The sequence below is a fragment of the Oryctolagus cuniculus genome, chromosome 2 (genome assembly GCF_964237555.1).
Source record: "Oryctolagus cuniculus chromosome 2, mOryCun1.1, whole genome shotgun sequence".
Lineage (NCBI taxonomy): Eukaryota > Metazoa > Chordata > Mammalia > Lagomorpha > Leporidae > Oryctolagus > Oryctolagus cuniculus.
In genome coordinates this window covers 76642698-76669669 of record NC_091433.1, presented here as the reverse complement: position 1 = coordinate 76669669, position 26972 = coordinate 76642698, and the positions used below count along the sequence as shown (strand labels likewise).

Here is a 26972-nt window from a genome sequence, read left to right as displayed (position 1 = left end):
CATTGGAATTCTACCCAGAATTAATATTTGAAAGCCTTTGCAAGGAATAAAAATGGGTTTGTCTGTTTTTGTTTACAATGATATCTGGAAGAGCATATAGAGATTTTTGGACAGCAAAGCAAAACGTGAAAAAATTTTTAAAAAGCTTCTAGTGAATACTGATAAATATTTTTGAAGCTGTGAGGACCAGTATACTCTCAAGCCCTGTATAACATTGGACTGGGTATATTAAAATGTACTCAAGTCCCTGTAAATGTCTCAAGCAATGCCATTTCTTGGTACATTGAATATAACAACATTGAAATGCATCTAAAATATTGTTTGTATTCACTATTGCATGCATACGTGAATTTGTGTATGCAATTTGATGTACATACATGTAGGATTATATATTTGAACACATGATAACTTACCTAGGTTTAACCCAAAAAATCAGATTCCAGAATGGATAAATTCTCAGCTCATCTGATAAAATGCAGTGATCATGACTCTTCAAATCTGAATTCTTTAGTTTCCTTGGTTATATATTTAAAGGGAACAATATGTTCAGCATTTCATAAGAGAAGCTTGTTTATCAAGTATGGAATTTTTAAAAGTACACACCTTAATATAAACGATGTCTAAAAAATTCTACATACTAACACATACCTCGCATTTTTCTCAAAATAAATGAAATAGCATATGAATTTTGACCCTCTTTGTTTGACTATCACATTTAATGATGGTTACACAGTAGCACCAAAATTAGGACAAAATACAAGAATTACAGGAGAGATCTTAAATTATATGAGCTCATTGCATGCATCAAAAAGTCTCATTAATGAAAGAAAAAAAGGTTCCCAACTGCCAAAACTTGGCTAGATTTTTCCACAAAACAAATGTACCCCAAATATCCCAAACTAAACAAAAGATACAATAGACTTCTTTTGAATAGATATGTTATCTACAGTTTATAGGACGAACAGTCCATTTAAATAGAAAAAGATTTTTTTTTTACATAAAGCAAGATAGAATACAAAAGCACAGCTTTTGTAATTTTGGTAATATTGCAATTTTACAAACATATTGCATAGTATATGTAAGAAAATAGTTCCATTTTTCATATATCTATATATACAAGAAAACATTTACATGAAAGTTACAAAACAAAATAAATGAATAGTGGACCTGATTCAAAGAATTGTATAAATAATGACACTCAGACTCCAAATAACATTGCTCCATTGTTAGCGAATGTCCTTGTACATCTTTAACCCTGTTTGGCTTTAATTTATAAATATTCATACAAATGAGATATTAAGACTGGGAAAAAACTCAGTTCATTATACCTCATTTCCTTTAATGTTTTCCATTGACTTTTTCCAAAGAATGGAGACACATCAATTAACATTTAGAAAATAGCCCTCTGGTTCTAAATCTACTTCAAATTTATTCTCCAAAGAATTTTTAGCAAACCATGACAATTTAAATTCAGCTGAGTAAATCTCTCCTTGGCCCATTTTAGGTTATGGCCATTAGACTGGTTTTATGAATACCAAGGAGTGTATTATACATGTATAAAAAGTGAGTGGGTCTCACGAAGTTTCCCTTCTAAAATAAAAGCATTCATTAATGCCTACAGCTTGGAATTCTGCAAGGAGGATGTTCCCTATCTCATAAGTCCTCTTAATCATTTGAATAAATGAGTAGTGGTAGAGTTAAATGCAATAGAAATCCCAGTCTTTGGTCTTTGACATTTAAATAAGTAATGAACTTGAATGTAAAATAATGTGTTTAAAGAGGTCATTCCCTGGCTTCTGATTATTTAAAAGGAATTAAACTGTAATGTTCTTTAGTGATGATATTTTTCAATATTTGTTACTACAATATATCCTAGTATATAGAGCAAATTTTTCCAGTGTATCTTCAAATATGGTCGTATGAGCAATTCAAATTAAAGCTATTACAAGAATGAGGTGATTAGATCTCGCTCCTATAAAACTCAAATACGACTTTAAATGTGATGCTTGTGTAGATAATTTGGCCATTAAATATCAGATCTTTTAATAATTTGAGATTAAGCCATTGACATTACCTGCTATAAAAGACTTGCATGCATTAGACACTCTACTGGCTATTCCCATCTCTAACAGAGACGGCATGTTTGCCAGGACACAATTCATTGGAAGTTTTATATCACATGACATTTTTGTAGAATGAACTATTGTCCAAATCATCAGATGGTAAAATATGTAAGAAACTTGAATGGCTTAAATGGTATAAAAATTGAAAAATTTTCCTCTGTGATTCTAACTTTTCTTCAAAAGATCTATGTTGCTTAGTATGATGGAGATAATAGAATGATCAAAATGTTTATATTTGGTAAATAGATTAATTCCATAAATTGCCATTTGAAGAGTACACTCTTTTCCCTTCTATACAATAGAAGCCCATCAATCAAACAGGCTTTCCCATAGGAAAGTTGATATTCAAATGGTCGGAGTAAAAGTGAAATCTAGATAAAAGGAAGAGGGCATGAGATGTTAGAAAGATTTGCATTTCAATATTTAGATGGCTGTAGTGGAGACAAAAAAATGAATTAAATGAATCAAAAAAATTTAGGAAAGTCAGAAAGGAAACTCAAACTTTGACCAAGATAATTAAATATTTCTTAAATGGTCAGCTAGAAGCAGAACCAGGATTGGAACTGCTGGCTATATTTTCAAGTTACTGTAATTTAAGCCTCCAAAGTTAGCAGAAAAATCTAACAGTATAACTGCCTTAAATCCTGAAATAATTGTTTGTCAGCTTACAAGGTGTGTAACTAGAGAAAACAACAGGGCTACTAAGTACAGGGTAGAAGTTTCGGAGTTGCTAAGCAAGAGAATGAAAAGATTTGGAAATAATTTTGTTTGGAAGTGTTTTATTAAAAAATCTTGAAACAGAAAAGAATAATGTCATCCATTCTTTTTTTGATTCCCTACACCCACCGTCCCCCAAGTTCAACTCAAACACATTTCCGACTTCTCTATTCCTGACAGTCAAATGCTAGGCATACTGCCAATCACCATCTTCCTGCCCTCCCTGTCTACCTGGGCTAAAGCAAGCACAGTTAGTAAGATACGGTAACAAGATAGCTGAGGAGGGTCCATGCAGTGTGCATTAAAACATAAGTTTTCCGAGTGATTTAGAAAAAATGCCACTTGCAGAATCTCAACAAATGCATTTATATCCAAGCTGTGACATAAAAATGGGGGCTGGTGAAATGGATAATGAATCTGTTGGGCAGTGTGCAATTAAGGTAGCTCTGATCAAGTCAAGAAACATTCCTTTTTCTTGAAATCAACAACCTTTAGGAGTAGTTCTGTAAACCTTCCAGAGAAACCTAACTACCGGGTCTGGCTCTATTCTTAGATTATAAGGAATCCAAACAAGCAAGCATAAACCAAATATTTAGTGTTGAATTGGAAAATCGCTTGTATCACTATTTTAAAAAATAAATCCAGATTTTTATACCACCGGACATGGCTTAAGTCTCTTAGAACTATAAGGTATTTTTAACTATGTCTATGCTTTTCAGAATGTATTTGAATTAAAACTTTGTCCACTCCTCACAGGAATTGGTATTTATGCTTTGTTTTCTCATCACATTCATCTTTTCTCCACTAATGACATACAACTTAAAATGTTGGCGATCCCTTCTACCTTGTGTATTTGTTGTTGGAATTAAATCATGTTGGAGCTGAAGGGACCCTCAAGAGGATATTTGATTCAGTACTTTTGTTGGAAAATCAAGTAAGTTGGAACCTGGGATATTCCCATTTTGCCTAAATCAGCTCCATTGATTAGGTAAGGACACAGATGAGATTAGATACGGGGCCAATTTCTAGTCAAAAGAATTGTTCTCATTTGATTAGGAAGCCTTCTAATTATTTTAACTTAGAGATGATTAGACATTGCATATAACTCAAATTAATATGTCATGTTTTCCTCAGTCAATAATACAGTGATTAACACAAAATTTTTGAGGAATTAAAGGTTACACTTTATGTGAAGATTTTGCAAAGACTCGTGAAAATTTCTCAAGTTCTCTTATGTAGACTGTTGTGTTATGAGTTTTTAAGAAACTGTATATCATCTTTTCTAATATACTTAAAGATTTATGTCACTCCTAAGCAAAGGTTCTACTTTAAAAACAGTAAAAGTGAACTAGCTGTCAAACCCTTCTGCTGAGTACCAAACAGATTCAGAGAAATGAGGTTTTTCGATATTTGAAATGGCAGGTTTCCGAACAACATCATGTAGCCAAATGGTTTGCTTTGCTACTTTAATTATCCAGTTTGCCCACTCTTGTTCACCAAATTACTTTAAGAAGTTAGTCTCTTACTTTGCTCTGTGCTGTAGAGACCTGAACTCCAAAGACTGTATTGTTACAAATGACGCTTCTACACACCTAATAGTTGCTTGCATGAGGAAACCATGGATTGAAATGTGAAAATCAAGGACTTACCTTACAGCAATCAAGTCATCTTCCCATAACAGGAAATATTTAATACAGTTTATATTATTGGGTTCTGTAAGTTTCAAGAATTTGATTTAAGGAGTGTTGTGACAAACCAATCTGTAGCATTCTGGAGTTATTTATTAGTAGCTAAATGACAAAGGAGGAGAATGGAAGAAACTATGGTTTCTCATATCAAATAGCCTAGTAGAATATAAGTGAATATTAACAGCTAGAAGGAAATATGGCTAAATTTATTAAAATATCACTAATGGAGCAAGTGTATTTTTCAAATATTAATATTTTTATTTGCTATTTAGTTGGGGATTTTTAATTTGAATTCTAATCTCAATAAACCTTAGCCTGAAAAAATAAGTAGATATTTTTGAAGATGTTATCCCGATGGAAAGTGAATCCATTCTCCGCATTATGCATCACATTAGTATCTCTTTATTTAGAGGGTTTAAGTTTTAGCAGTCAGGTAGAAAGTATGAAGTGAATGGAGCAAACAAGAACTGTACTATTAAAAGCTAAATGTAAAGGATAGCATGTGAACTTTTAAGGAGATGAACTATGGATTCCACATCAGTGTGTCCCTTGTAGTCCTATCTTATATTGCAATAAGTTAGATGTTTTGTCAAAAGCAAATACGTCACATGCAGTAGCCAAGTAGATACATAAGGCCATCCAGACCTGACAAATGACAAATGTGATGGCATTTTGTTAATTCTGTAAAGATCATATTGCTGAGTGCTTTCAAAATTACCTAATGTACAAAATTCTAGACTTAGTAGACAAAGAGTAACAACACATTGAATTCAAAGAAAAAAAAACGCAAGAAGGGATTCCATCTTGTTTTTTGTTTTTGTTAAAAACCATGTATTGAATTTAATTTTTAGTAAAGCAAGCATTACATAATGCTTCAAAATTTTAAAATTCGGGGATAAAAGTTTACATCCAAAAAGATGAATGGAAAATTGTGCTTTCAAACTGTAGAATTAGTTGTCTTACAGAGTTAACCATTTCATCTTGCCATTGGATACTGGGAATTTCATCTGTGTAATGTGTATATGTGCAGTTCATATCCAGATCCTGCAGAAACCTAGAACTGTGTGCTTCACTTGTTGTAGCAAAGGCACCTATGTTATTCTCCCTTTTGAGCAAGACTTCTGATCCAGTTTTCCTGTGGAAGTTGGTTTTTCCACTGCCGTGTCACTCACACTCTGTGTTGAGCAGTTCCGGAAACCACAGGAGACGGTGGCAGCAAATCCCTGCTGAACACTGGAAGAAGTTGCTTCGTGGACCATTTGAAGACGCTCTGGACTGATCACAAGGGAAACCGAGCAGAACTGTGAAGCAGACGGACAGAACAAAAGGCTATTCTGGTGTGAGGAGAAATCAGTCACTTCAGCTCCACAAGCAGATGTTGCTACTGGACTGACAAGTGGAACTTACTCCTGCTGGCGAAAGGTACAGTTTGCCATTGGGGCACACGCAGAGTTCGTACACTGGCTGTCGAGAGTTTGAGGAGCTGGGTGAAGATGAAAAGGAGCCGGTCGGTAGATTTCCCAGCCGGATTGTATCTGCATTTAAAAATATCTAGGGGGAAAAGAAATTGCATTTTAATTTATTTCAGCATTCTCCAGTCCTCAGAGCTTTACAACATGGCCTGATAAGGGCTCTACAACAAAACAATCCTATTGGTTTAGCTGCCATGCTTTGCTGAACAAACAAATTACATTCCTACGGTCTAGCCCAAAAGCTCTGCAGTATCTTCTCCTTTGAGAGATGGTGCATTCTGACAGAAAGCCCTGAATCTGAAAAGCAATATTGAACAGTCTGCTTAAGGGGCCAACCCAGTTATCCAAACACCACAGAAAATTAATGATTTTGAGAGTCTCGATTTAGCTTCTTAATTGTACCAGGTCTAAAGGATATAAAGAGAAATAAGGATGCCAACAGAGATACTACTTGAGCAATGAATAAGGATGCCAACAGAGATACTACTTGAGCAATGAATAATTTAAAAATATACTTTCTTCATGATGTTTTTAAGTGCTCATAAACCATGTTGACTTGCATCTAAAGGATACACCAAGTACATAGCAAATTAACAACAGATACCTCAAAAAGGCTTGTCTGCAGTTATCTATGGAACAAATTGTGTTTAATGTTTGCGTGGTTAAACTACTCTAAATGATGGGCTCACTAATTTCAGGGATAACAATCATACAGGGCTTTGACTTCAAGGGAAAAAAAATCCAGAAAAAGCAAAAGTGGATCATGAATTTGAATGCGCGAAGAAACAACTTTTCTATCTCTGGATTCTATTGTTACCTAATGGCTGCTCAAAGAACATCTCTACATTGACAGAAAAATCAGAATACTCTACTGTCTCCATTTTTGTCCTCATCAACATTCTATTTGCCTTACACTACGACTTCAGCAATAGCTTTCTCCATGGCTGTCAGTTGTCACTCTTGTTCTCTTATTTTATATACAATCACAGTGGACTTTAAGGAAAAACAGATGCGATTGTGTCACTTCACTGTTCAGAACCCTGTAACAGCCCACTGCCACATCTCGGTGTGCCGTGATGGCCTCCCATGATTTTCTTTTTTCTTTTTTTCTTTTTTTTTTTTCAACAGGCGGAGTTAGAAAGGTCTTCCTTCCATTGGTTAACTCTCCAAATGGCCTCTACGGCCAGTGCTGTGCCAATCCGAAGCCAGGAGCCAGGTGCTTCCTCCTGGTCTCCCATGCGGGTACAGAGCCCAAGCACTTGGGCCATCCTCCACTGCCCTCCCGGGCCACAGCAGAGAGCTGGACTGGAAGAGGGGCAACTGGGACAGAATCCGGCGCCCCTACCGGACTAGAACCTCGTGTGCCGGCGCTGCAGGCAGAGGATTAGCCTACTGAGCCACAGCGCCAGCCATTATTTTTGTTTTGTTTGGTTTTTGGCCTCCCATGACTCTTACAAGATCCAGCTGCTCACTGATATCATCGCCTAGGTTTCAGCTTTTGCATTTTCTCAAACATACAAAAAGAACCATGATTTCAGGACATGCATTGCTTCTCATTTCCTCAATGTGCAACACTTCGCTGCAGATATTTTTAAGTGGGCATGTATATTAACTAAGAATTGAGGAACAGGGATGGTGAGGGAAATTTCCACTGTTTACCTTTGTATATACTTTTAAAATTGAACATTTGGGATCTAGTGTGTACCTAGTAAGACAAAATGAATTTTTATCTCTGATAAGTATTTTTCAGATTTAATGTAAGTTCTGGTCTCCACTAAAATGTCACCACAGAACTTTTGTCACTCCTCATGCAAATAGCATAAATCTGTCCTTTAAAGTTCATTTTATTCTGTAAAACTAACCTGAAACTGACACCTTATGATGTGTTCTGTGTTTATAGCTCTTGTTTATTCCTGTGGAACAGTGGCCTTTATATTTTTCACTTGAATTATTATGGTTAGTGCTGCATTAATCTTATGATTATAAAGTAAATAGAAAGTGGCTTACTGTAGTGATTGAGAGAAGGAAGGAAGAATGGGGAAAGAAGTATGGTTGTTTTCTTGGAATTATGTCTTCAATCTATGAAGTCTATTCTCTTTGTTAGTAAAAATTAAACTAATATTTTTGTAGTAAATTGTTCATTCATCGATGGTTCTAATTACAAGTCAGATTCATGGCCTTTGACTTGAAGCTATATAATGATATAATAGAGCCTGTGCATGTTCAGTTACTTAATGCTCCTCTCTCACTTTGGACATAGCTTTCTTTAGTGTACAAACAGATCGATCCCTACTCCAAAAAACCCAAAATCCAAACTACTGCAAAATCCAGAATTTCTTAACTGATTACAGCAGGCCACAAGTGGGAATTCCAACCAAATCTGACCTCATGTGATGAGCTGCAGTCAAAAGGCGGGTATAATAAGAATGTTGAATAAAATTACCTTCATTTCCTGTTCACACCTTTTGTCCCATACCTAAACTATCACATCATATATATGAACCATCCAAAAGTTAAAAAAAAAAAAATGACAAGTCTGAAACTTCCTGTCCCAAGCATTTTGGATAGAGGATACTCTACCAGTATCTTCCAACAAAGACCAGTTCTGTCTTCCTGATGTCCCAAGATGAATGGATTCCTTGTATTTGGCTCTCCGATAGCAATTTATCTTCTTGCTTTGCTAATCACTTGGAATGTTATTTTATATTCATATTATACCTTTTTATTCTAAACGGTATCCTCAAAGAGTCATTGATTTTTTTTTGGTGGGGGGGGGACTTCATGTGTTTGAACCTGCACTGGCACTTTCAATATAATTACATGATTGTTAAACAAATGCAACATTATAAAATAAATAAATAACATTTACCAATAGTATTTAAAGTCAGGAAGGCATTATTAAAACTTTATATGTGTCAAATTTCAAAATATATTGCCCAGCAGTTATTGGTTGGTTGAGTTACAGGAAAGCAAAGCGAAATAACAAGTTTTTTAAGGTGATACTTTTTTTTCTGATGTAGAAATAAGACAATGATAGAATAATTCATGGCTACACTTTTGGAACATGAGTGTGAACCTCGTTTGTTCTTGATCTGTTTCCTTGGTGAAGGACATGGATGACTTGTGGGGAGCAACCCGGACTAGACTAAGTTACTGGAATTAAGACTTATTCTATGCATCTGCTCTCCCACAATATGGCGCTGGGAGAGGAGAAAACAGCTTCTACACAGCTGCCTCCAGTTCAACCAATAAACTGTAGGACCTGCTCCTGATTGGAGGAGAGCAGCGTACTCGGCGTGTGGGCAGCCGAGTTAAGATTGGTGGAGGAGGACCATAAAGGAGGAGAGAGACGGCATGCACCAGGAACATCTAAGGGGAACATCTGAGGGAACACCTGTGCAGCGCCCGAGAGAGCCGGCCAGCGGTGTGCCGCTCCCCCGCGGAAGTGGGGAATGTGGCAGGGGGAACCGCCCTTCCACGGAGGTGGAAGGGACGGTAGCCAACCCGGGAAGAACCAGCAGCAAACCCGGGGAGGGCCGAGCAGACGAAAGAGCAGCGCAGGGTCCTGTGTCGTTCCTCCACGAAGAGGGGGAGCGACATGACTTACCAAACCGTGCGCTCTTCACAGGACAGGAGGAATGATTCTGGGGTTGTTTTGTCTGTGGGATATCTGTTCAGTTTGATAAAAGAAATAAGCTTGAATTGGTCAACCCCGCTTCCTACTTTTATTTAGAAGCTAGAATGCTTGAGGACAGACATTCTCAACCTTCAAAAATGTGAAAAAAAATTGACCAAGACAAGCTCTGTACCTGCAGGTTTGCATCTATAATAATCAGAAGGGGAGTTAATGTCAAGTTAGCAGCTAGAATTTAGGCCAAGTAGCTTTGAGACAGAAATAATAAGTGTACTATAGAAAGCTAAAGGGCTCATAGAAAAGGTTTCTTGGAATGCAACAAATGAATAAGATGTTGTGAATGGCACTTTGGTTTTTATACACGTGTCGCCGATTGGCAGCTGGTGGCTTGCTGGGGATTATTGATGCATGCCATATCTTTGATTTTTACAGGGAATGAATGTTCTGTCTTTTAACTGGAGAAGCCCAGGTGAGGAACTGCTGAGAGCAGCTGTGTATTCGGGAAAGACTTGCTGGTGGCAGGCTTAGAATGCAAGTCCCGGGATGGGCGTTTGGCCTAGCAGTTAAGCCAGTGCTTGGGATGCCCACATCCCATAGCGGAGTGCCTGGATTCAAGTGCAGGCTGTACTCCCAGTTCTCACGTCCTGCTCATGCATAGCCTGGGAGTCCAGATGACTCCAGTGTGTGGGTCTGTGCCACCTGCACAGGACACCTGGATGGAACTCCAGCCTCCCAGCTTCTCCTCTTACTCTGCAGCTGTTGCAGGCCTTTGAGCAGTGACCCAGTGGATGGGAGCCCTGGCCGTGTCTGTCTCTCTGCTCTCTCTCTCTTCTCCCTTTCCTCTCTGCCTCCCTTTCCTCTCCCCCCACCCCATCTCTCTCTCTGTGTGTGTGTGCCTGCCTGCCTCTCAAGAAGACGTGAAGTAGGAGGCGCCATCAGTGGAGTCGGTCCTGGAGGACTTGGGTCAGATGGTGTATTGGCAGCTGCAGTGTAGCCATAGTGGTGTGCTCAACCAGTTGGGGACTGTCCTAGATAGTATTTGGCTACATAATGCTTAGATCCATTGGTTCTGGTTCCCAAGCTTTTGCTTCATTCATGTAAAAGTGGTAGATTTTGTTAATTGGTAAATGGGGCCCTTATGAATACATTATTTTATTGGCTTCTATAGGAGAAATAAATTGAGAGGTAAAATGGGCTGTTAGATATTGATTCCTCCCAATGCAACCTTCCGGTGCCTTTCAAGACTCTGCAATATGGATGGGCTTAACTGGAACTATGTCTGGTCTGCTGAGACAGTCAGTGATGCTGCTGAATTTCCAGCCTCTAAACCCGACCTGTCTATTCCATTTCAGCCCTTTAGCCAGATAATCCATCTGTTCTGAAACTCTGCCCTGTTCTCAGAATTGCACTCCTGAGCTTCTAAGTTACAGTCTATTCTCTACCAAGAATGCATTTATCTAAGTATTAACTGTTGACATCAGGCCTGTCGCTGTTGGAAATATTTTTTTTGAAATTAATATTTTACTTTTGAGATGACCTTTAAATTCAAATTTTTAGTGAAAGGCTCAATGGCTCTATGAAATAAATTCAACACAGAAAAGTAAAAAGAGAATGGTTCAGCAGAAAAAATAGGCAATATTGAATAAAATAGCAAATGAAATGGTGTTCAACTTTATGCATGTAATGGTAAAGTAGTTACAAAATCATTCAGACTAGAGTGGTATATAATACCACCAATTTAACTGAGAAAGATTTAAAACAAAGTTTGACAAAGCATTGTATTTGCTGCAAAAGTGATACACAGAGGTATTTCAGTTTTCTTGTTAAATTTTAACTCCTGCATGTAAATAGAATATGCAGTCTTTGTGTTTCTGTGTCTGGCTTATTTCACTGAATGGGACAATATCTACAGGAATGTAAATGAGTGAAGCTGCTGTGGAAAACAGTTTGGGTAGCTCTTAAAAATAGAATTGCCATATGATCCAGCAACCTCTTCTCGGTATATAACCAAAAGTCATGAACACGTTGTATCTAAGAGATACCCGCTCAACTATGTTTACAGTAGAACTGATCACATGCAGCAATTATCTTACTGCATTTTCAAAATAAAAATGTTAGATGTTTGTGATACCTGTTATGTGTTATCACATGACATATGCTAGTTAGTATACCACTTAAAATATTCTACCTCACATTATAATTCATGTTCTCCTCAGAGCTGAATTTGACACTTCTTGCAATGTTATGTCTAGAATAACTAAATTTTACATAGGCTTTGCCCCTTCAATTTGTTCACTGTTTTGAATATCTCAATAGTATGTCTGATCTGATATTAAGTAGTATATACATTTAGTGAATAATTAGTCTTTTTGTGGTGGTATCAACATAACAAATATTTCATATCTCATACCTTATAGGAAAACTACATGATATTTTATTATGATATAAAGTACTATCCCTTTCTGTACTTGCATTTAAAAATGAACAACAGATGAAATGCTCTAGCTATGGTCTATTTGTAGCATAATTGGCAATTAACTTGTAATTGAATCAAAAGATTCTGATGTTTTGAATAAAAGAACATAAGTACATTGTTCACAAGCAGGAACAGAACAGATTAATAACTGCTAATATGTATTATGGAAACATTCCTTAAGAGAAAATTCAGTGAAACAGCATAATAGAAGGAAATCATTTAAAAAATGAAAGATGTTGAAGGATTTCCTTTATATGGTAGTAAGCAAAATATTGCAGTCAGAAATTAAAATGGGAAGATATCCTAATGGGATTGACAAAATATATTTTTAAAATACTAAAAAACATATTTCTAGGTAATTCAGGTTATAATGCCCACTAAGAAGCTAGTATCCTGCCAGTAGGTCTGTTTATAAAAGGGAAGAAAAACATATAAATTTATCTTGAAAACAGTACCTGAAATTATGGCAGAAAGTTAATAAAAGAACATCCTCCTTGTGATTCTATTGATTTATACACCCATCATTACAGCTGAAAAGGTGCATAATGCTCTTTGGAGCATTTCAAACTATCTTTGCATTGTACCTTCTCAACTTGACCTATGTGAGCTAATAATAAATGAAGAAAGAAATGAGAGATTGAATTGGTAATACCAACAATGTAACAGATCTAGACATCCAGTTTTAGACTGAGAAATTTGATACAATTTCACAGACTAGAGGCACTGAAAATACTGAAGGGAACATTAAAACCAGAATAACAGCTAAGATGTTGGGGTAGGCTTAAAGTACAGATGAGAACTTGAGACATTAAAAACAATAACATTAAAGATCAATTCTGGATTAAAGTATTAGGTAATGGAGAGGAAGGTGGACTTAACAAAACAGTGGAGGAAAGCATGAAAAATAAAGAAATAGGAGTAGAAACTGGGAAAGAGGCTGAGTTCTGGAAGGCAAGAGAGTGAAAAGATAGAGCAGTTCTTCAGTTTCAGGAAAATGCCATACAGAAAATGGTGAGAGGTACTATCAGAAGAGAATGCTAAGGAATTTCTAGAACTGATGAAAATGTAGGGCCGGCACCGCGGCTCACTAGGCTAATCCTCCACCTTGCGGCACCGGCACACCAGGTTCTAGTCCCGGTCGGGCCGCCGGATTCTGTCCTGGTTGCCCCTCTTCCAGGCCAGCTCTCTGCTGTGGCCAGGGAGTGCAGTGGAAGATGGCCCAGGTGCTTGGGCCCTGCACCCCATGGGAGACCAGGAGAAGTACCTGGCTGCTGCCATGGGACCAGCGCGTTGCGCCGGCCGCAGTGTGGCGGCCATTGGAGGGTGAACCAACGGCAAAGGAAGACCTTTCTCTCTGTCTCTCTCTCTCACTGTCCACTCTGCCAGTCAAAAAATAAAAAAATGAATCTGCATATCAAAGATAAAATAAACTTAAGCCATTTACATTACAGAGTACAGCACCAACAGAAAGGGGTATTAAAAACTGGTAATGAGAAACATGTTTAAAAGAATGAAAGTAAGACTTAAAAAAGGCTCTTGGCAGGAAAAATGAGAAGGAAGAAAAATATTAACATGTATATATTTACTGGGAAATGGCGATTAAGATAAATAGTAAAATTGTCTTGAAGATCAAAGGAGAACAGGGAAAGCAAAGACTGTTCTTCCTCTTATCTTGATATGTGTGTTCATCTACCAATTGGAAACTATAGGGATTTAGATGCCCTGTCATTTTCTTGAGGTAGAAAATGGCCTTTCAGTGGTTTTGTCAGATTTCATTTTCAAGCAGTTGACTGGTTTCCTAATTTAACCTTTATCCCAGAGCAGATCTTTGGCCTGGACCCTGTGCACATGATCGGGGAACAGGCTCAGCAGTAAAGCTTCAGTGTCTCTTCCTGGGTTCTCACCTCCCCTTCTGTGGACTGCAGGTGGAGCTCCTTCCTGCAGGTGGCCTTGAAGTCTCCTGCAGCTGCGCTCACCTGGACCCCGCGAGGTGCTTCCATGATCAAGGATCTGGTGGGTGATTCAAGCCTAAGGGAAAAACAAAGAAATTGTGACAAACCTAAAGACAATTCTAGGCGAATGAAAACAACTAACTGACCAGATAGGCCTGAATAAATATCCTTGCCATTTCAATCAAAACCAAAATGAATTTTAGGAGCATCTTAGATTGCCTTATCTGTGTTTTAGCCCTTTATAAAAATTTTCCTCTTCACATCCATTATTTATTCTGAATTGTAAATGATTTCATAACCATATCTTAAGCTTTTTTTCCTAACGGTTATGAGAAGTGGGCCATGATAAGTTAACTTGTTTAAATATTTTATATATTATCAATATTAATGATAGAGATTTAATGAATAAATTACAATTTAGGATGTGTGTGTCTCTAAATAAAGGATCCCCATTTGCCTGAGAACTGTAATGAAAACCATTAATACTAAAAATTTTCAGGCATGCACAGTCAAAATTTTGTAAACATGAAAAAGTTCAAAGTACTCATTACACTTCCAGAAAGTAATTTCACTCACATGAGTGAAATGTCCAGAAAAATGAGTGACATTAGTCTGAGAAAGAACAATCAAATGGAGATATACAAGAAAAAAGTGTGATTGAGTTGACTATGTAAATCATGAGGTAAAGAATACAAGTATTTTAGATGTATATGCCTGCAACAAAGAGTTGTGGAGGCAGTTCCGAAGCTGGCTGTAAATACAAAACTAGAGAAAAGAGCAAAGGGAGCCAATGCGGAAACTAGGACAGGTGGCTCAGCACCAGCATGAGAAGAGGGGGTGCCCATGCTTTGGTGTTTGAGGGAGTGCTCTGTCCTCAGATGCAACAGCATATGTCATTCCTGAATGCTGGACTTGAGGACAAAGTCCCATCATGCTAGATTCATTGTAACAGAGCAACTGGTTCCTTTGGAGCAAGAGATCCAGTGGTTTTTGCAGAGAGAAATCAAATGAGATCTCTGGGGTTCAATTCACTCTCAGTTGAGAAGTTGAACTTGGAAGCTTATAAGCACTACTGAAAGAGTAGAGTAGACATTCAGAATACGTGATTTCAAACCAACTTAGAAACTTTCATCTCTGTGGGCCACTTGATATCTTCATGCAATTCCTAGAAGTTGTCAGGTTTTTATTATCTTTTTTTATTTTTATTTAGTAAATATAAATTTTCAAAGTACAGTTAATGGATTACAATGGTTCCCCCCCACCATAATTTCCCTCCCACTCGTACCCCTCCCATCTCTCGCTCCTTCTCCCATTCCATTCACATCAAGATTCATTTTCAATTATCTTTATATACAGAAGATCAATTCAGTATATATTAAGTAAAGATTTCATCAGTTTGCACCCACACAGAAACACAAAGTGTAAAATACTGTTTCAGTACTAGTTATAGCATTACTTCACATTGGACAACACATTAAGGACAGATCCCACATGAGAAGTAAGTACACAGTGACTCCTGTTGTTGACTTAACAATTTGACACTCTTGTTTATGGCCTTGGTAATCTCCCTAGGCTCTAGTTATGAGTTGCCAAGGCTATGGAAGCCTTTTGAGTTCGCCGACTTCGATCTTATTCTGATGGGGTCATAGTCAAAGCGGAAGTTCTCTCCTCCATTCAGAGAAAGACACCTCCTTCTTTGATGGCCCCAGTCTTTCCACTGGGATCTCACTCGCAGAGATCTTCCATTTAGGTCTTCCTTTTTTTTTTTTTTTTTTTTTTTTCCCCCAGGAAAACATGCTGAGTGAATTAAGCCTGTCCCAAAGGGTCAAATATCATATGTTCTCCCTGATCAGCAACAACTAACTGAGCAGCAAAGGGGAAACCTGTTGAAGTGAAATGGACACTATGAGAAACAGTGACCTGATCAGCTCTTATCCTGACTGTTGATGGACAATGTAATACTTTATCCATTTTAATATTTTCTCTTTGTTTTGTTCTAGTACTATTGGTTGAACTCTGTGATTGACACACAATTATTCTTAGGTGTTTAAATTTCAACTGAAAAGTGATCCCTGTTAAATATAAGAGTGGCAATAAGAGAGGGAGGAGATGTACAATTTGGGACATGCTCAATCGGACTTGCCCCAAATGGTGGAGTTAGAATCGTGCCAGGGGATCCCAATACAATCCCATCAAGGTGGCATGTACCAATGCCATCTCACTAGTCCCAGTGATCAATTTCAGTTCACAATTGATCACACTGATAAGTCTAAGAGTCAAAAGGATCACACAAACAAGTCTAGTGTCTGCTAATACTAGCTGATAGAATCAAAAAGGGAGAGAACAATCCATCATGATTATCTATTTTTAAGAAATGTCTTTTTTACCAAAAAACATTTTTTCATAGAACTTTGGAAAATTGAAATGAAGAAAAATTTCCCCATACTAATGTTTAGTAAATCCTAAGGATTAACAAATTAGCATTTTGCTTTCAGTATCCAAATTTCCATATTAATTTTAAAACGTATATTTCATAATTGATACCCCTGATCCATACCCAAACATAAACTACCTTAAATAGTGCACTTGTGGCCACTGCCATTTCTATTAATTCTAATATTAAGTGTGAGTTTATGTTGGGTTATAATTGAGTACTCAAAATAGCAGTCAGATAAGAAAATGCTCTAAAAGATTATGGATACAATAAAACAAAACTCATGAGCCTGTAAATGGAAAGAAAACCATTTATTTTATTCAGTCACTAACACTTTATTCCAAAGAGCATGCATTTAATAGTTGAACGTGCGTATTAAATGTGAATCAAGTTTATCCCAGACTTGACATTTGGTTATGGGACATTAACATGTATTAAGTTTTTCTGGGGGTTTGAATTTTTGATGTTTGCTTTATTAATTAGAAATATTTAATATATTCATATTCTGTTTAAACTTTAGGTTTTACTGTCAAAGTGGTCACAGCATAGACTATTGCTTTTCCAGTAGTGACTTAGAGGATCCCAATTCAAAGAGGCAATGAAGATGGGGACTTGAGTAGACTTGGATTCAGGAATGCAAGCCAGTGGCAGTAAACTTTAATTTCATTATCTCTACATTGACAGTTGAAAGTTTTTCTTATGAGGTTGTTGTAAGAATTAGGGAGAAAATTATGTGGTAGGATAGTATTTAGAGGTATTACTGAATTTCTTCCCCTGCTCCATTCTCTTGTACCTCTTGTTCTCTCAGTCACTGAGCAGTGCATTTTGCCACAAGTTGTATATGACAGAGAACCTGATAGAAATGAGTTTTATAACTTTATGGAAATCTAAAAAGATTTATTTGAAAGGCTACTGGGGAAAGAGGAAGAGAGATCTTTGATCTGCTGGTTCACTCCTCACATAGCTGCAATGGCCAGGGCTGGGCCAGGCCAATTCCAAAAGCAAGGAATTCCATCTGGGTCTCCATTGTGGATGGCAAGGACCCAACTACTGTTTGCTTTCTTGGCAAATTAGCAGGAGTCAAATCTGAAGCCTAGCAGCCAGCACTCTAACAGGGATGCCCCTGTCACAGGCAACCTGCTGTGCCACAATGCTGGACCATGAAAAGGCATTGCAAATCAAAAAGGGCCCTAACCATTTAGTAGTAATTACTCAGAATAAATAAGAAGGAAAGTAAGGTCATTGGGAAGCTGTTATTTATTGGCACCTGCTAAAGAATAGCGAACACGTCTCTTCATTCACAGGGTAAAGACAACTTGCAGGAAAGTCAACAGAATTGGGTCACTGTGTGCCACCATCGGAGGCCAGCTCCTAGGTGCTGGGATGTTTATTCCTGAGGAGTCAGACATTCGGGGGAAGGCAGTGAAGTCTCATAGCTGAGGACAAGAGCCTCAAAGGAGAGAGAACATGTGTGATCCATGATGAATGAAAACTGAGTGTAGGTGATGGAGAACCTCTTAGGAAATGCGAGATGGGATCCATGAAACTCTGAATGGATAATGTCAGCCCTGAATATGTTAGCACAGTATAATCCCCTGTGTACAATGACTCAAACCCTATGAAAGAGAAGAAAAAATGGACCGGGATCTAGGTTTCTGTAATCAGTGCAGTGGAGGTCAAGTGGGTAAATGAGATATTACAGGAACATTTTCATTTCTTCAAGTAATTTTATGATGAATTAAATATACCTGATATAGTGAAAGAAATTATAGATACGTTATATTGTACATAAAGTATTAGCAAAGTGGCAGTGATTTTATGCCATTGTCAAATCCCTCAAGTGCAGAAATGATTAAGATTTTTAATTCAAATAGTTTCAACTACACACTTTGTTAGAAATGTAATCAATAAGACAAAATAGTTCAAATAATAACCATATTTAGACAATTAACATACAGTATAGGAATTTAAAATTATAAAATTCAATTAAAGCTTTCAAAAATTCTAATTTTAATTGTTGAAATGAACATGTTGCACTAGTCAAATATTTCTTATGAATATGAGTTAAAGCAAACTTAGTACCAATTTTTTATAAGTTCTTGATTTTTTAAAAAATTATTTGGAAGTTAGAGTTACAGAGAAAGAGGTCTTCCATCTGCTGGTTCACTCCCCAATTGGCTGCAATCGCCGGAGCTGTGCAGATCTGAAGCCCAGGAACCAGGAGCTGCTTCTGGGTCTCCCACATGGTACAGGGGCCCAAGGACTTGGGTCATCTTCTACTGCTCTCCCAGCCAGCCATAGCAGAGAGCTGGGTCAGAAGAGGAGCACCATGACTAGAACTGGTGCCCATACGGGATGCCAGCATTGCAGGTGGTGGCTTTACCTGCTATGCCATGGCACCGGCCCTCATCTTGATGATTAAGTAAAAGGCAAAAAGCTAATTACTTTCTTTAAAACTGCTTTATCTTGACTGTGTATTATCTATTGTTTGTTTGAAAGGCAGAGTGAAAGAGATCTTCCTTACACTGGTTCACTCTCTAAATTTCTGAATTACCCAGGACTGGGCCAGGTGGAAACCAAGACCCAGGGATTCTATCCGGGTCCTGGTTTGTTGGACCCAAGTACTGGAGATAACATATGCACTGCCTGCCTGAGTGTGCATTAGAAGGAACTTAAATCAGTAGAAGTGGGACTCAATCCTGGGCACTCTGATAAGGGATGCGGGCACCCCAAGAGGGCAGCTTAACAAATTGCTCCAAAAGGCTTGTGCTATAAACTAGTTTCTTGTTGGTAAAATATCATAGTAGGACTACCACCTGTACATTTTATACCTAAAAAGCTTAAAATTAACATGATTGTGAATAGCATAATTTCATTCATGCTCTCTTTCAGAAGCCTATATTATATCTGAATCATCCATCATTGATATGAGATAGCATATATGCCTACATTTAGGTATGTATATACAAATTAAGTACCTGGAGCTGTACAAGTATGTTGTCTTGTTCTATCATATGCTCAACAGGGGGAAAAAGACATTTTTCTACACATGATAGAACAATGTTGTTTTCCATTTAAATTCCAGAAGAGTTAAGCCAAATGAATATTTATATTAAATTTTTTTTGCATTTTCAGTTTCATCACACTTTTAAAAAATACTGAAATTAGTCCTATGATTATGGCATTATGTCTCCAAAGGACATAATAGAATAGATGTAGACAAAGAAGATTTATAGTAAAACAAGACATCACACATTCCTAGCTGTGGCAGTTTATCAAAATGGGCTGATGGTTGATAATAATATATATCATTGACTATTCTACAAGTAAATTTTCTCAGGCCCTTACTAGAAGTTGTGCACCTCTACAAGCTATATAGCATAATAGGAAAGCATTCTCTATATTGAAAGTCCTGCTGCATACCATAAAATTATAGAAACTATTCCAAAAAAGCATACTTGGAAATCAAGCGTATATGCACTAAATTTAATCATTGTGTGCAGGAGTTACATCAGCCTAATGAGAGACCTGACCATGGATTTCAACAAGAAGTTACTCAGGAGTTGTACTTCAAAATATAAAAAGTTGAATTCTCTGGGACTCAGTCATAAAGCATTTTTAAAAATAGAATATTGTAGCATAAAATACCAATTTTTCTTTAAAAATGAGTTATCTGTATAATTGTAATAATGTAAAAGCTAATATTGAGATTTTTTATTTTTAAAACTTTGCATGGATTATCTTCTAATCACCCCATTACTGAAAAGTGACCAGTGTATTTATCTATTTTATCTTTGATCATTGGGTATTTGTGTGATGGAGTTAGTTTTCCAGGGTTATGTAGTTAGCACAAATAACCACTAGCATTCCAATCTTGAGGAAGAACAATGTTGTACAACCTAAAACTACAAAACTACAGTTACCAAGATAGTGTTGGCCTGGCATAAAGATAATAAACACAGAATAATAGAATATCTTCTAGCTATTCTTTTACTTGCACTGTCATCTGATTTTTAACATAGGTAACACAACAATCCAATTAGGAACACAAGTATTTTTCAACAACTAGTTTTGGAATACCAGGATATCTATATAGACAAAATGAACCTTCATCTCTACTACATATTAGCATCAAATGTACAGGTTATAGTGGACGTTTAGCTTAATAATAAATGTAGTTAAGACACTTGGGTCCCATAACAGAGTGCATGGCTTTGATACTTAGCTACAGTTCTACTCCAAATCCAACTTCATGCTAATGCACACCCAGGGATGTCATGGTTGCTCAGGGTGGTGAATTTCTGCCACTGATTTGGGAGACTTATCCCTAGCTATAGAAGGGAATGAAACCTTGAATGGGAGTTATTTTTATCTATACCTCTGCTTCTCAAATAATTTCTTTCAAAGGGACTACTAAAAATATAAGACTTTTGAATGAAAACATCTTTGTGACCAAATCATCTTAGGTCACAGAAAGCAATAAGTATTAAATATTTTCAAAATATAAGGTGTAAATATCTTCAATATTAAGAGATGCCTTTCAGGGCTGACGCTGTGGCACAGTGGGTTAACGCCCAGGCCTGAAGTGCTGGCATCCCATAAGGCTGCCTGTTCGAGACCTGGCTGTTCCACTTCCAATCCAGCTCTCTGCTGTGACCTGGGAAAGCAATAGTTGGCCCAAATCCTTGGGCCCCTGCACCCACGCAGGAGACGTGGAGGAAGCTCCTGGCTTCTGGTCCGCGTAGCTCCAGCCATTGCAGCCATTGCAGCCATCTAGGGAATGAACCATCAGATGGAAGACCTCTTTCTCTCTGCCTCTCCTCTCTCTGTGTGTAATGAATAAATCTTAAAATATGCCTTTCAAAATGAGGAATAAAGTTAATATGAAACATGTTTACTTGGAAATAAAATATATCACAAAGGACTTATGTCAGGATATATAAGTAAGTATCTAAATCCAAAATGAAAAACATAAAATGCAATTAAAACATAAAAATGGCTTAAACATCAAAAAACACAGAATAATGAAATAAGTTTTTTTTTAATTTTGGTACAAAATGTTTGTGATCCTTGTATATTTTTTTCATGAGGTATGAGGTAAATCTCATGGCAATAATTACAAAAATACATAGGATTAGGAAGATGCATTAATAAAATATTTCATGTTTAATAGAATACTAATCATCAATAAATACAAGAGCTGTTGATGCATATATTACCATGGATGGATCTCAGAAATATTTTGTATGAGTGAAACCTTATAAACAGTACAGATCATATGATTTGTTTGTGTTAGGTAGTAAACTACTCTACAATGAATATAATGGTTGCTTCTAGTGGTTGATGGGGTTTTACTGGTAAGGGGCATGAGGAAACATGCAGGACTGATACTGTTTCATATCTTGACAGGCATTTGTGTTCACAAGTGCATGGTATATGTAGCTGTTGACACACAGTAAATATGAAACTCAGCTTTGTGTATATTATTGCATAAAGATTTTAGTACAAAATATTAATGGTATATACTACTTACCTTCACCAAAGACTAACCAACTGAGGCCGTAGATATCCATCTGTCACTGAAGTAGGTCTGAAGGCTCCATACTCAAGTACTGGCTCATGCCCAAGGGCATTGGGATTTGCATGATGTTGGGTTTCACTAGCTGAGCATAGTTTTCAAGGTCAAGTCCTGTGCTTATATACCTGTTTGATGCTGCAATGATGGAGTCTTGCTCTGCTTCCTTAGAGGAAGTGTGATGGAGATAGGAAAGTGACGGAGATAGTCCCTTGAATGCCAGTGCTAACATTGAGGTGGACTACACCTAAGACTTACAGATGCAGGTGTCTACACAGTCTAGGGATGGGTCCAAGCTCACCCCATAGGGAGCGATGATGCAGTCCAAAACATAAGTACATCCCACTGGGATGCAGGTCTCTGCCTGGTGCTAGAGCAGGTCCAGAGACTATATATGTGAAGACTATTACAGTATTGGGGGCATCTCATTTCTGAATGGCTCTGGGTTTGGTTGTACGGGGCCTGGCACTGAAATTCAAGAGTCGTGTGCTTAGCTCCCAGTAAGAGGAGTCTGCTGTGCACTGTGCTGTCTGAGGTTGGGGCAGGGGGATGCAGGTGGTAGTTCCTTGATCACCTGCTAATGGAGGTGTGGATGCTCGAATCTGTGAGGCTCTGGTTAGTATCAGTACTGCAAATCACTATGTCAGGCCTGGTACTGGGTTTCAAGTTTAAGGCCGGACTTCATACCCTCTCCTGCCCTCTAATCTCTTCAGACTTCTGTCATTCTGTCTTTCAAATATGGCTATCCTCCACTGTTTTCACAGGCATATTAGCAAGGAGCTGGATCGGAAGTGGAGCAGCCAGCAATTGAACTGGTACCCATATGGGATGCCAGCACTGCAGGTGGCAACTTTATCCACTATGCCACAGTCAGCCCAAATGGAATTTTTAAAATGAGTACTTGGTATAAAGTTGTTTTGATTGAAACAGGTTATATTGAAATATGAACTGCAGATTTGGTCAATGGAACATAACAATCTCAAATCACATTAATTTAACATAAATTAATATCTGATAAATGTACTGATTTCATGGTAGAAAATGAATTTGTTTAATAAATGGTGCATAGTAAGTTGGCTATACATACGAAAGAAAATTATATTTTAACACCCAGCAAGAATAACATTTAGATTTAGTCAATAATACACATGAATAAGTAAAAAAAAAACTAGTTTTCCTTTTTTTTTTCTTTTAAAGATTTATTTATTTGAATGCAGAGCTACAGAGAGGCAGAGGTAGAGAGAGCCAGAGTGAGCCAGGAGCCAAGAGCTTCCTCCGGGTTCTTGCATGTCTATTTTTGTGCCAATTCCAGGCTGTTCTGATTATGGTCTTGTGATGCCACTAAGTTTGTTTTCATTGTGTAAGATTGCTTTGGCTATTTGGGATCTCTTGTGTTTCCATATGAATTGCTGATTCTTTTTCTTTTCTTTTCTTTTCTTTTTTTAGGTTGGGCAGTATCATTATACTCTTTTTTATTTTATGTATTTATTTTATTTTATTTTTTTATTTTTTTTCTTTCAAACTTTTATTTAATGAATATAAATTTCCAAATACAGCTTATGGATTACAATGGCTTCCCCCCCATAACGTCCCTCCCACCCACAACCCTCCCCTTTCCCACTCCCTCTCCCCTTCCATTCACATCATGATTCATTTTCAATTCTCTTTATATACAGAAGATCAGTTTAGCATACATTAAGTAAAGATTTCAACAGTTTGCTCCCACACAGAAACATAAAGTGAAAAATACTGTTTGAGTACTAGTTATAGCACTAAATCTCAATGTACAGCACACTAAGGACAAAGATCCTACATGAGGAGTAAGTGCACAGTGACTCCTGTTGTTGACTTAACAAATTGACACTCTTGTTTATGGCATCAGTAATCACCCTAGGCTCTTGTCATGAGCTACCAAGGCTATGGAAGCCCCCTGAGTTCACTGACTGATAATTTTTAGACAAGGCCATGGTCAAAGTGGAAGTTTTCCTTTCAGAGAAAGGTACCTTCTTCTTTGATGACCCATTCTTTCCACTGGGATCTCACTCGCAGAGATCTTTCATTTAGGTTTTTTGTTTTTCCCCCAGAGTGTCTTGGCTTTCCATGCCTGAAATACCCTTATGGGCTTTTCAGCCAGATCCGCATGCCTTAAGGGCTGATTATGAGGCCAGAGTGCTGTTAGGACATCTGCCATTCTATGGGTCTGCTGTGTATCTCACTTCCCATGTTGGGTCATTCTCTCCCTTTTTTATTCTATCAGCTAGTATTTGCAGACACTATTCCTGTTTATGTGATCCCTTTGGTTCTTATTCCTATCATTATGATCAATTGTGAACAGAAATTGATCACTGGGACTAGTGAGATGGCATTGGTACATGCCACCTTGATGGGATTGAATTGGAATCCCCTGGTATGTTTCTAACTCTACCGTTTGAGGTAAGTCAGCTTGAGCATGTCCCGAATTGCACATCTCTTCCTTCTCTTATTCCCGCTCTTATATTAACAGGGATCACTTTTCAGTTAAGTTTCAGCCCTTAAGAATAATTGTGTATTGATTACAGTATTCAACCAAAAGTATTAAGTAGAACAAACAAAAAAAAAAAATACTAAGAGGGATAACATATCAAGTTGCTCATCAACAATCAGGGTGAGGGCTGATCAAGTCACCATTTCTCATAGTGTTCATTTCACTTTAACAGGTTTCCTTTTTGGTGCTCAGTTAGTTGTCACCTATCAAGGAGAACAAGTGGTATTTGTCCCTTTGGGATTGGCTTATTACACTCAGCATAATGTTTTCCAAATTCCTAACAGGGATCACTTTTCAGTTAAAATTTAAACACCTAAGAATAATTGTGTGTTAATTACAGAGTTCTGATTCTTTTTCTATATCTGAGGAGAATGCTGTTGGTATTTTGTTTGGGAACACATTGCATCTGTAACTTGCTTTGGGAAGTACGGGCATTTTATACTAATTCTTATAATCCAGGGCAGGCACTGTGTGGTGTAGTGGGCTAAGCTGCCCCCTGCAGTGCTGGCATCCCATATGGGTTCTGGTTCGAGGCCTGGCTGCTCCACTTTGAATCCAGCTCTCTGCTATGGCCTGGAAAAGTAGTGGAGGATGGTCCAAGCCCCTGGGGCCCTGCACCCACATGACAGACCTGGAAGAAGCTCTTGGCTCCTGGCTTCGGATCGGTGCTGCTCTGGCCATTGTGGCCATTTGGGGAATGAACCAGCAGATGGAAGGTCTCTCTCTTCTCCTGCCTCTAACTCTGCCTTTCAAATAAATTTTTTAAAAAATCTTATAATTCATGAACATTTTCCATTTCTTTGTGTCATCTTACATTTCTTAATGTTTTATAATTTCATTATGGAGGTCTTTTACATCCTTGGTTAAATGTATCCTGAAGTATTTAAACCTTTTTAGCTATTGTGTAAGATATTGATATATTTAAATTTATTTGAGAGGTAGAGTTATAGACAGAGAGGGAGACACAGAGAGAAGGTCTTTCATCTTGTGCTTCACTCCCCAAATGGTCGCCACAGCCAGAGCTGAGCTGATCCAAAGCTAGGAGCCAGGAGCTTCTGCCAGGTCTCTCATGTGGGTATAACAGCCCAAGGATTTGGGCCATCATGCACTGCTTTCCCAGGCCATAAGCAGCGAGCTGGAGGGGAAGGGGAGCAACCAGGACACGAACCAGCACTTCTATGGGATAGTGGTGCCACAGGCAGAGACTCAGCCTACTGCGCCGTAGCACCAGCCCTGAATGGTACTGATGTTAACAAGTTCTTTCTCAGCCACAGCATTATTTGTGTATATAAATGCTACTGATTTTAGTGTCGATTTTATACCCTGCAATATTGTTGAATTCTCATATGAGTTACAATAGTCTTAGTTGAGTCTTTTGGTTCCCTTATAGAGGATCATGGCATCTGGAAACAGGAATAATTTGACATCTTCCTTTCCACTCTGTGTTCCTTTATTTTTCTTGCCTAATCAATATGGCTAAAACTTCCAGAACTATATTGAATAGCAATGCTGAAAGTAGGCATTCTTGTCTGGTTCCAGACAAATGCTTCTAGCTTTTCTTCATTGAATATGAGGCTGGTTGTGGGTTTGTCATATGTTGGCTTGATTGTGTTGAGGTATATTCATTGTATACCCAATTTTTATAATGAAAAAATGTTGGATTATATAAAATATTATCTCTGAATCTATTGACACAATCATATGGTTTTTATTCCTTTTAATCATACAGTGTATAACATTTATTGATCTGTATATGCCAAAAAATCCCTGCATCCCTGGAATAAATCCCATTTTGTCTTGGTGTCTGATTTTCTTGATGTGTTTTTGGATCTGATTAGCTGGTCTTTTATTGAGGAGTTTTGCATTTGTGTTCATCAGATATTGGTCTATTGCTCTATTTTGTGCTTTCTCTGGTCTTAGAATTTAGGTAATTTTTTGTACTCTCATACAAAAAATGTGAGGAATTCCTTTCCTATTTGTTTGAAATATTTTAAGAAGAATTAAGATTAATTTTTCTTTTAAAATTTGGTAGAATTCAGTGATGCCATCCAGTCCTAGACTTTGCTTTCTTGGGAGGCTCTTTATTATTGATTCTATCTGTCTAGGAAAACCTCAGTAGAACAATAACCATGTCTTCTAAGCCTCAATTTGGTAACTTGTATGTGCCCAGAAATTTATTTCTTCTAGATTTTCCAATTTGTTAGCATATAGCTGTTTGTAATAAATAGTGATGATTCCTTTTATTTATGTGGTATCAGTTGTAATATCTCCTTTTTCTTCTCTGATTTTATTGACTTGGGTCTTTTCCCTGTAGTTTTTGTCAGCTGGGCTAACAGTTTATCAACTTTATTCATTTTTGCAAAAAAAAAAAAAAAAA

General features: G+C 37.5%; 1 protein-coding gene across 3 annotated transcripts in view; it reads right to left on the bottom strand.

The window, feature by feature from the left end:
- Positions 1-2885: 2885 nt before the first annotated feature.
- The window catches only part of SGCZ (sarcoglycan zeta), a 1210308-nt gene continuing 1186221 nt past the window's right edge, over positions 2886-26972 (bottom strand). For all 3 annotated transcript variants that reach the window (XM_017350432.3, XM_070069665.1, XM_070069664.1), the window contains 2 exons: positions 14015-14138; positions 2886-6079 (listed from right to left, as the gene is read on the bottom strand). In XM_017350432.3, coding sequence (XP_017205921.2) covers positions 5888-6079; positions 14015-14138 — 316 coding nt within the window. In that variant the 3' untranslated portion in view covers positions 2886-5887. The remainder of the gene's footprint in view (positions 6080-14014; positions 14139-26972) is intronic.